Genomic DNA, 11,722 nt, shown 5'->3' with positions numbered 1-11,722 from the left:
TGTTGTAAAAAAATAAAATAAAATGCTGCTGAAGGCCAGGCCTGACTTTGTTCTATTGGACTTTCCCAACACTCACATTTTATGAACTCAGTGTAATAAACAGCCTTCTGTCAGACGGACAGTGCTGTGAAGGCTAAAACCATCACACAGAACATAAACCATGCTATTCTACTGGATTGAAAGTTAGGAATAGTTACTCAAAATGGTGAATTGCCCACTTTTGTCTCATGTAATAAATTTCTCTGAGAGCCGGACAGCATTGAAAGTGAAATTGTCCTCTATCTATCATTTCAAAATGGAGCAACCTAATAAATACAATTAATCCTTAACCTATTATCATTCAGGGGACTATATTTGATAACCTGCACTCTTCTTCCAAACTGATGATTATAATATGATGACAAGAGTCGGAGAGTTAAAGCTCATATGTGCTGAAAATACATAGGGTGTATTAGTTTCGATGTATTATTTATAACAAGAAAATTGTCGTAGAGCAGGATACAGCTTTGGAAAGAATGGAAAAATGAATACTGTATTTGTAAAACTTTTACAAATACAGTATATGACATGAAATATGACAAGCATTTTGAAGATCAAAAAGCTGAAAACAGTGTTCATTTTGGTCAATTTTGCACATTTCAACAGATTAGAACAAATAAATGATATTATTGTCAATATCCTTATACACTGGTTTATTTTGCTTTGATAAGCTGAAAGAATCTGAAGATCTGACAACAACTACAAGCTCTTCAGGCCTTGTTGTGATGACGTTCTTTCAAATGAAAACACAAAATTTTGTATCTGTTTTGGGGGCCCGTTTACGCGATAACTGTGCCCGGAGCCACCGAAAACCCACATTTTTGAAAACGGCTCTGAAATGCTGCGACTGCGTATGCACACCACAGTCATAGCAAATAGATTTTCTGCACATGCACAAGTTGATCGACGACAACAACACCGTTTTCCTGCAGTGTCATGACTCCCAGTCCTTGTAGTTGTCGACTTGGTAGTTTTAGAATTGAGAGTCACCGTAATAGTAATCCGATCTGTGTTGGCTGTACATAAAAATGTCAGCATACTCACCATTTTGATGTTTATAGCGTATTGTTATAGGCCCGCGTGTGTGTGGTTTTATTGCAAAAGCAACCAACAGCAACAAGGCCATTTCCGTATAAACAGACATCACTTTCAAAACATAGGTATTTAAATGCAAAGCGAAGACACAAAAACTATGTGTTTTCACGTGAATGGAGCCTCGGTGTGTATGTGTGTATAATTACTATTTTTAACATATTCTGTAACAGAGGCAGCTGCTGACATGGTTGGAAGTTGTCGAGAGTGACCCTTTCTTAACCTCATTACAATAAATAATGGATCTAATTGTTGCAAACACTTGGACACAAATAGTTTTTACCATTCCTGTGTTTTCATGCGTGTGTTAGAGGAGGAGAGATCTCATACGTGCGGCTCTCAATCAAATGATAGGTCCTAGTATCCTCGTGAGTATTCAGAGTGTGAGCATTCTTTAACCATCAAACGGTCCACTTGGCTCGATCAGGTTGGTGAACAGAAATTTCGATTAAAATACCTAAAAATTCCCATCCTACCAGAGATCTAATTAACACTTGAGTCATCGTACAACCTATAAAACGTGCACAAGGTTATACACCTGGCGTATAAAGGTTATATCACCTTCAAAATTAAACGCATAATGGTGCTGGCCATTTCACAAAGCACATCCTTCCAGCAAAATGAAGGATGGCCCTGTAAATGGGCTTCATTTACATAGAGTCCTTGCACCGCTTCAGCGATCTCAAAGCTATTTACAGACTCAATCACATTCATCCATTCACACACCATTGTGGAGGCCACCATTCAAGGTTGACTGTCCTAACCAAGGAAATGTTGACATGTGCACAACTGGTGGTAGGAGTTGAACAGATATGAGAGAGAAATAGCAATGTGCTTTGTGTCAAAATTTGATTGATTACCCCCCGCCCCCCGCCCCCCGCCCCCCTGCCCCCCGCCCCCCTGCCCCCCGCCCCCCCCCCCGCCCCCCGCCCCCCGCCCCGCCCCCCTTTCTGAGGGGGGAGGAGGTCATAAAGGTCGTACAGGTGCTATATGTCAGATTGATTGATAGCCTACAACAGATGTCTGCACCAGGTGTCCTTGTTGTTGTTATTCTGAAGAAACATTAGTTTACGGTCGTGGGAAGATGAGGGTTTAAACAGAATTAAGGCGATAACGTTTTAATCCTGATGGGTTTATTAGGCGTTTGCACCAGGTGTGGTCAGTGTTGTTATTGTTATTCTGAAGAAACATTAGTTTAGGATCATGGGAAGCTCATGCTCTGAATAGAGGGTTTTAAACAGAACTAAGGTTATAACGTTCAATCCTGAAGGTTTTATTAGTTAAAGGGTGTGTTAGGGGGTTAATTTAAATGTTTAATACGAGGGATAGGGGTTTAATGTAAAATTTTCGACAGACATAGTCTTTGAGCATTCTGTCTGTCTGTCTATCTTTGTGCAAAGTGGCTGAAGACTCGTCACCCTCCTCCTCCTCCTCCTCCTTCGTTTACGATCGTTTACGACCATTACTGCAGACGGGCAGGCCCAGAGTTTAGGAAGTTGGTTTGTTTACATCAGCGACACCAAAATCCTGTTTACATTTTTAGACTTAGGATTTTTAGATAAAGTGCTTTTCTCACGCAGAAAAGGTTAGTTAAACCCTGTAACTGGTAAAGTTAACATGGCAGAGAAACGGTCTATGAAACAACTATATTACGATGTCGCAAATCCCGGCAGCTACGGGGGTGTTGATAGACTCCATAGAGCCGTTCAAAACAAGATGGGTAGAAAAGTGAAGTTAGGAGATGTGAAAGAATTTTTAGCAGGTCAAGACGCCTATACTCTGCATAAACCGGCCAGGACACATTTTGCTAGGAATAGAGTCATAGTGATGAGACCTCTCAGACAATTTCAGGCAGATCTTTGCGATATGAGGGAATTGTCCGGGGAAAACGACGGCTTTAACTATCTACTGACCGTCATAGATGTGTTTTCAAAAAAGGCCTACGTTCGTGTTTTAAAGAAGAAGTCCGGCAGCGAGGTCACGCAGGCTTTTGCGTCAGTCTTTAGCGAAAGCCAAATACCTGAAAAACTACAGACGGATGCCGGAAAGGAATTTTATAATAATACATTTAAGACTCTGATGAAGAAACACGGTATCATACACTTCTCCACGGCCAGCGATCTAAAGGCCTCTGTGGTCGAAAGATTCAACCGTACGCTGAAAACGAGGATGTGGAGATATTTCACGGCTCACAACACCAGACGTTACGTCGGAGTATTGCAAGACTTGGTTAGAAGTTACAACAACACTTTTCACCGAAGCATCAAGATGACCCCTATGGACGTGTCGTCTGAAAACACACGTCAGGTTTTTCGCAACTTGTACGGCGAACCGACGACACGCAAACACCGGAAAAGAAAGTTTAAATTTAAGGAGGACGACCTCGTTAGAATATCTAAAGTGAGAGGAGTATTTGATAAAAAATACGAGCAGAGTTTTACGGACGAAGTGTTTACCGTGTCAGAATGCATTCCGCGTACTCCTCCCGTTTACAAACTCAGAGATTACGACGGAGAACTTATCGACGGATCGTTCTACGAGGCGGAGCTACAGAAAGTGGAAATGGCTAAAGACAAGGCTTACCTCGTCGAGGAAATTCTTGACCGCCGTACCGTGAGGGGAGAAAAACAGGCTCTGGTGCGATGGAGGAACTGGCCTTCGAAGTTTAACAGCTGGGTTAAGGTTTCGGGACTGAAAGATGTATAAAGGCGTCACCGCAGACAGAAACGTGAGCATTCCTTGACTCGGCGGGTGTCATGGAGCATACCGGTCACGAGGGGTTTTACGTCACTCTGCCTTCCAACGCCTGCAAAAGCATGTTTAAAAACAACACTAGCTCGAATTACACAGTGGAGCTGGCTAAGGCTATAGAACTACAAGGGAAGTGGTTAGTTGGTATGTGCCAGTTAATCTACCCCCACACGTGGTATAATCTCCCTAAGGAAGTTGCCTCATTAGACGTTATGAAAATAGACGAGGATAATCGCTCCGAGTATTCTATTAGAATAGGTAGAGGGGAAGGAGGGGGGTGTTACGAACGAGTTAAAGACCTCCTAGACGAAATTATCCCTGAGATCAGGAGACATGATCCGTCCGTAGAGGCCGTAGAGAACAAAGTCACGAGACGCATCGATTTCAAGGGAGGGGGACTATGCAAAATACGCGCCCGCGCACCTCTCGCGTACATGCTAGGTTTGAAAGAGGACGAATGGTGGGTGGTCACTAACGACACGACGCCGTACCCCTGCGATCTTAAGACGGGTGTTTATAACCTCTATGTCTACACAGATTTTATTCAGTATCAGAGTGTAGGTGATAGCTACTCGCCGCTGCTGGGAGTAGTCGACGTCGACGGATATTTCGGGGACGTGACCAGCGTCAGATACAATACGGTGCACTACGTTCCGGTTTCCAAAAACTACATTAAAAATATTCGCGTAGAGATAAAAACAGATACAAACAAACCTGTGGACTTCATCTACGGGAAGACTATCCTAAAGTTACACTTTAAACCGGCTGCTCCTCTACAGAGGCTATCGTAATATAACGCGTGAGAATGGCTCACATCCGGGTGAGAGACGACCCCCGGCGGTTTATAACCTATTACGAGGGACAGGTGGGAGGAGCGCTCCCGGGGTTTCACGGAGCGCCTGTTATGTACGGTCGAGGAATAGGATCTCTATTCTCCAAATTATTCCGCTTTGTATCCCCCTTAATTCAGAAAGGGTTCTCTATCGCTAAACCTCATCTAAAAAACGCTGCGGGTAACATTGCGTCCGACGTCATCGCCCGTACTATGAAAAAATTCACGGGACAGAAGCAGGAGGGATCTGGAGGCATTATGGTTTTATCACGGAGGGCGAGAAAACGCCCTCCCGGAAACCGCGTGACCTCGTCTAAAAAACAAACGACTCGCAAAAGGAAGAAGCCAGTCAACAGAAGCAGGCCTCGGAAGAGGAAGTCTGGTCAGAGCGGCGACATATTTTAACTGAAAATAAAGAAATAAAATAAATTAAAAAAAAAAAAAAACAAACAAAGAAACGAGGTATGGCTCTCCTCCACCACAAATCGTCAGAATGCACCTTGGCCGAGCTAGACTTATTTACAGCTCCGATGACGCAGCTGTCTGTGGAAGATAAAAAATATCAAGAATGCCTGCCCCTCTCCGCCCTGACAGACAGCACACCGATAGAGTTCTTCATCCCGGGGGATGGGGAGAGATATCTAGATTTAAACGACATGATGCTGTATCTGCGCGTAAAAATCACTAAATCGGATGGATCGAATATCGACGCCGACGCTGCGGTAGGATTGATCAACTACCCCCTGAATACGATATTCAGCCAATGCGACGTGATGCTGGGAGATCGGTTAATTTCACAATCCAGCGCCACCCATCCTTATAGAGCAATGATCGAGACTCTACTCAACTTTTCAGAGGACACTCTAAAGAGCCAGTTTAGCGCAGGGCTTTTTTACAAAGACACGGCGGGTGCTGTGGACTCTATAGAGCCGATCGACGGGCCTAACGAAGGCCTGAAGCAGAGAGCGGCCTTCACGGCACAGTCCAGGGAGGTGGAGCTGCTCGGTCCTCTACACGGGGATGTTTTTTTCTGCGAGAGGCTCCTACTCAACTCTGTGGACATGAGAATCAAACTGACGCGCGCCGGCGATGCGTTCTGTCTCATGGGGGCCCGCGATTCCACATTCAGATTGAAGATAAAGGCTGCATCTCTCTACGTTAAAAAGGTCAACGTCTCCCCGGCGGTGCGTGTAGGACACGCCGCTGCTCTGGCGAGGGGCAACGCCCTCTACCCTCTTTCACGCGTCACCGTGAAGACGTATTCAATCCCGGGAAATTCGAGAATATGCAACCACGAGAACCTGTTTCTAGGTGCCATGCCTAAATATGTCGTCCTCGGAATGGTCCATCACGACGCCTTCACAGGGAAGAGGGATGTCTCACCATTCAACTTCAGACACTACGACGTGGAATACCTGGCACTCTGCCAGGATGGGAGACAGATCCCCGCCAAAGCGTTTCAGCCGCAGTTTAATCAGGGGAATTCTGTCAGAGAGTTTTACAACATGTTTATAGCGACCGGGAGATATCTGAAGGATCTTCCTCTAAGTATCAGCCGTACCGACTTTAATGCGGGTTACTCTCTGTTTGTGTTCAATCTGAATCCCACCGAGGATTGCGACGCACTCACACCTGCATCCAGCGGGAATCTGAGGTTAGAGATGAGATTCAGGACCCCGCTGCCTCACACAACCACACTAATAGTCTACGCTTGTTACGACTCCATCTTAGAAATCAATGCCAAAAGACAAGTACTAGTGGATTATTACTGAAGAAGCTCGCTCTCCCGTCAACGGACTGCATGACAGCCTGCAAAGCCTTCTGGGATACGTAGTTCTATAGCCGCGCCGACGGAGAATGCGGACTACATTACCGCGTGCGTATCGCAAAGCCTTCTGGGATACGTCGTTCTAACCCCGTCGACGGAGAATGCGGACTACATTACCGCGTGCGTATCGCAAAGCCTTCTGGGATACGTCGTTCTAACCCCGCCGCCGGAGCGTACGGACTACACACGTACGTACGGTTCGCAAAGGCTCCTGGGTAACGTAATTCTAGCATAACACCGCGCATTATGAACTCGGACGAGCTGGAGAACATTTTATACCGACTGCTGGGAAATGTTTTCTACGGCGTGTGGCCTTCTGATCAGCTACCGACGCTGACGTCGCCTCTTCAGACCCCCGCATACTTCATAGTGAATACACCCGGCCCATATGCCCGGCGAACACTGGCTTTCTCTAACGCTCGAACCAGATGGAAGCGCCACGTTTTTCGACTCCTACGGCTTTCCGCCGCATTTTAAACACTACCCGGACGGCATTATGGAGTTTTTGGAGACCCACTCAAACAAGATTCTGTTTCACAGCCGTCAGCTCCAGCACCTCACGTCCGCTGTGTGCGGTCATCATTGCATATTCTATCTATGTCATCGTGCATGCGGCTTATCTATGGCAGATGTGCTGTCCCGGTATCGAGAGGACGTGATAAAAAACGATCAGGAAGTATTTAACTTTGTGAAAAAGTATCGAGATTGTGTTAGAACGCGTTGTCCGAAGGTTTCTAGTCACATGACCTGTTCATTACAACTGTTTAAAGATTGTCACAATATCTAACTCCGACGCGTTGTTTACGTGCCAAAGAACGAGACTTGTAAACGTGTGTGTGTGTGTGTGTGTGTGTGTGTGTGTGTGTGTGTGTGTGTGTGTGTGTGTGTGTGTGTGTGTGTGTGTGTGTGTGTGTGTGTGATGATCAATAAACATTTTCTTATTAACGACATTACAGGACTCGTCATTTAGTTATTCATTCATTTATTTATTTATTCTTCACGGTTTAGAAATAGCGGTGTTGCTGATAATGATTTAAAAAAAAAAAAAAAAAAAAAAAAGTTCAACGAGGAGCTACAGCTTGATCCATCGCGGAGATAGAGTTATACTTCTCCGTTTCGTCTTACGCGTTTTTATACGAGGCGGTAAATCCTCCTCCTCCGACCTTCGATACGAGGAGCCTGCTGCTGCTGCTGCTGCTACTGCTGCTGCAGGTGCGGACGCAGATGCATACGCAGGTGTAGCCTCGACCAGGCGCCTGTAATGGTCACGAGTCTGAGAGCTGCTGATGGCCGACACAGGAATGTTCAGATCCGCTAGAGTTTGTAAGAAACTCGACCAGCCTTTCGGTGAACCGTGATGTTTTTTAAAAGAGGATGAGAGGTTTTTCATCAAATCCACCATATGCGATCCTTTCACCGCATCCCCTCTGTAGACAAATTCACCGCGCGACGTCCAACCTTCGTTATTCTCGGACACCTTACGTAAAATATATTCAGCATTCTTCCGGTCGCGAGGCGGTAAGATTTTCAGCACGTCGCTCATGACGTCCCCGGGGTCCTGCGGGCCGGGATTCGTCGGGACAGATGGCGGGGTAACGTTACGGCTCTCGGAGAGGACGGCGGGGGAGGGTTGCGAGTCCCTCCGGAGACTGAGAGTCACCCGTTGCTCCTCCTGTCTCTCCTGTCTAGTCAGAGTCAAATACCTCTGTAAGAGTTCGTTATATCGCTTTGCCTTCTCATAACTACTCAGCCCCGTCTCGTTTAAAACAGCTCTCATCTTCTCGTCCAGGTCATCCACAACATCGTGCAGTATTGACGGCTCAGACTGAGTTAACTTCTTCAGCTGATGCGGAGATACGATAAACATTTTATTCGCCGTCTTGAGAGACATTATCTCCTCGCGACCCCGCTTAAAATATCTCCGAACAGAGGGAGGACCGCGGCGAGGAGGGGGAGAATGAAACCGCCCGTCTGATGTTTCAGAGCGCGTTGTTTACGTTTTAAACCGGTTTTTCTATCCGCGAGCAGTTTGATGATTTTTTTCTGACGCCTCAGCTTTCTGAGCTGCGGGGGTGATAGAGGAATGTTTCCTTTGAGAAGGTTAAAAGCAATCTCACACAGAGCTTGTAGAAAGTCGGGAGAGCTGTGAGCGAGTATATCTCTGCGTTTCTGAGGAGTTGAGCTGTATAAAGCCTTCAGTAATGGGGCGTTCCTCCTTATTCGCGTAGACATGTTACAACTCTTTAGGAACGTACACCGCTGTTAGCTCCTCCGGAAGCGCGCCTGTCCTCAGCCTGTAACGTTCTGGACACGTAGGCGTTAGATCGACGATTAAATACCCGTGAGGGGCTCTGGTAGCGTCTTCAAAACTCTCCAAGAAAAACTTTTTATTTGAGGGAGAGATCTGGTGAGCGAGAGTGTTTATTTGCAGCCTGTCGCGAGGGTTTTTGAACAACACCAGATAATTACTATTCAGGCTGATTGTACGGCTGAACTTCCCTTGATGAAACACATTCTGCGATATCATAAAAACACTTATACATCTATGGTGTCTGTACTGTGTAAATAATTTTGCTACTTCAGGGTGATCTGAAGCCTGGAAAATCATGTCGTCGAGCACAACCAGATGTCTCTGCTCGGGAGGAAACAGCTCTGCGTCATCAAAGGAGTCGGGGAGACCTTTGACAAACTTAATGTTTTTATTCAGCCGCATCAATTCTTCGTACATTTTCTGAAAAGAGGTATAAATCCAAACAATATTTACAGGTACAGTATCCAAAACATGCGAAAGGTTTTTAATGACATTTTTAACAAAATATGTTTTCCCTGAGCCGCTCGGACCAACGATCATGCATGAAAAAGGTGTTTTGAGTCTAAAATCGAAGCTAATCTCCTCCATAGCAGGAGGGTGTGACATTCTCTCTCTCTCTCTCTCTCTCTCTCTCTCTCTCTCTCTCTCTCTCTCTCTAGTCTGAATGCTTACTAGAAACCAAAAGGTAGCGTTTTTCCGTCGGGGAAAAGTCTTCTCTTGTCATAGACAACCCTGAATCTTTTGACAAATGATGAGTTTCTTAGCAGGAAGCCTTTTTTATCACGTCTTATGGTGTCTTGTGGAACCCCGAGCCCCCCTCCTTCTCCTCCCCCACAAGGATGAGCCAGATGGTCTTCCACCAGGTCTCTGAAAGTGTCAAAATTAATTCTTTCAGAGCACTCTCGAGTCTGAGTGATGCCTTTCGCCCGGATGGTGACCTTCCCCCGTTCGCGAGTCTGGTACGCGTAGCTTTTTGGGCCGGCAGCCGCAAATTCCTGAATCGTGTCACCATCCAGCTCGTCTGTCAGATCCCCCAGATAATTACCCAAAGTCAGGGGGGTGTCGCCTTCTCTCACAACATACACCAAGCTGTCTGTGTCTGTGTAGAGAACACGTTCCTGCACTTTCTCCAAATAACCGTACAGTTTCAGACGAGCGTATGCGGTAGTGAACGCGGCAATAAAAATATTGTCTGTACGATTGGGACGAGTGATGCATCGTTTGTTATATTCCCACTGGATCAAAGCCGTGTCGTTGTTTACAAATGTAAAATAACTGACGCGGTATTGCCCAGAGAAGAAATAACTGAAAAAATCTTCGGGTTCGGTGATGAGTTTTGTCTGGGTCAGATTGCTCCTCTGAGCAAACTTACCCCAGAAACTGTTGAGACAGAGTTTGGCTACCTGCCGCTTGGCCAGATTCACCTCAATTTTGTCAGCCTCCAGCTGAATGCCCTGCTTCTCTCTGTATTCACGAATGTATCTCTCTCTGCTCTCCTCGTCTGTGGCTTCTGAGGGATAGCCTGAAGCCTCCTGCTTGCCCTTCAGAAAAGTGTGAATATATCCCTCAAAGATAGACTCGCTACGTTCGTTAAAATGCCAAACCTCGGTGATTTTAGCGACTCTGTAACCTAGCTCTAGCGCTTTGTTGAACTCGCTAGAGACCCAAACCCCCGTCAACGCTCGCTCTCTGTCGTCGTGCACGCATGCGTTACTCTGGTTGTTTAACTCGGCGCACGTGCGGCAGAGGGTGAAAAGCAGTTTGCCGCTCGGAGATTTGTAGGGGAGAACCGGATGGTACAGTCCACGCGGCGGGTGCACCACGGCTCTAATCAGACCAAAATAGTTTTGTGGAATGTCAAAATCTTTGTGGATGATGGTGGGGTGACCCAGCGGATAGGGGAAACTACAGTTGACGTACGGATAGAGAGAGGTGACATCCACATAATGTACCGATTCTTCAGGTAGAGCAGAATACCTTAGCATCAGCGCTGAGGTACGGCCTCCGAATAGAGCCTCCCGAGGGGAGAGAGGCTCCGGAAAATCTGACTCCTTCAGAAAGCCGACCACTCGGACGTCAGATTTTTTCATCTCGGTCCATTCATGCTCCCACAGAACGAATGTACGAACCCCGTATTTTGACGTCAACCTGTGCACCCTCTCCTGAGACTCTATGTACAGCTCTTCGTAGCTGACGTTGACGAGCTGGTTGATCTCCTGAGGTGAAAAACATACGTTGCACCCGTGAAAAAAGCAACCGTGAAACTCCCACGCATATTCGACACCTCCAATCTGTGCATAGCCGTCCACAAAATAGGGGCCAATCTGCCTCTCACCGCGGTTCAGAGCATGCTGGATGAAAATGTTGTTGTCGCGAGCAACCCACTCTAGCCACTGAATAGACGCGCTGGAGTAGGTTTTGGACTGTCGTCGGTAATCGTCGGCGGCGGGGATCGCTAGTGTTTTAGGAGACAGAAACTTTGTCAGAAACACTTTCATGCACGCGGAAGCGATCGTTATGCGGCTGAAGGGATCGACCCCCGTGTCAGAGAGAAACTGATCTCTGAACCTGACACATCCTTCGGAGAGGATTTTCACGTCGTTTAAACAATAAAACAATGCCTCTTTCTCAAAGTCAAACACACCTCCGGACACTGTTTCGTACCAGCTGTTAAACTCTGCCCGCTGACTGTCTGACATGCGATCTGTACCGAATTGGGAGCGGGGAGGGTACGATCCCACATATTTTAAGCGGGTCGACGAGCTAAATCTGTGGGGAAAATACCCTTTCGACAGACTCGCAAATCCCAGAGCTTTAGGGAAATCGCTGAGCGCCATCCCGAGAAATGATAACGAATCGATGAATCTCA

General features: G+C 46.5%; 1 protein-coding gene across 1 annotated transcript; it reads left to right on the top strand.

Moving 5' to 3' along the window:
- Positions 1–5,244: 5,244 nt before the first annotated feature.
- LOC308131411 (uncharacterized protein F54H12.2-like) lies at positions 5,245–6,486 on the top strand (the record flags this gene model as incomplete). The annotated part of the gene is made up of 1 exon (XM_080498139.1): positions 5,245–6,486. The coding sequence occupies one exon, from the start codon at positions 5,245–5,247 to the stop codon at positions 6,484–6,486; it is 1,242 nt and encodes a 413-aa protein (XP_080354265.1).
- Between the last annotated feature and the right edge of the window lie 5,236 nt (positions 6,487–11,722).

Source organism: Blennius ocellaris (genome assembly GCF_963422515.1).
Source record: "Blennius ocellaris genome assembly, chromosome: 6".
NCBI classification, from domain to species: Eukaryota; Metazoa; Chordata; class Actinopteri; order Blenniiformes; family Blenniidae; genus Blennius; species Blennius ocellaris.
Note: the sequence above shows the minus strand (reverse complement) of the source record. Positions and strands in the feature narration are given on the sequence as shown.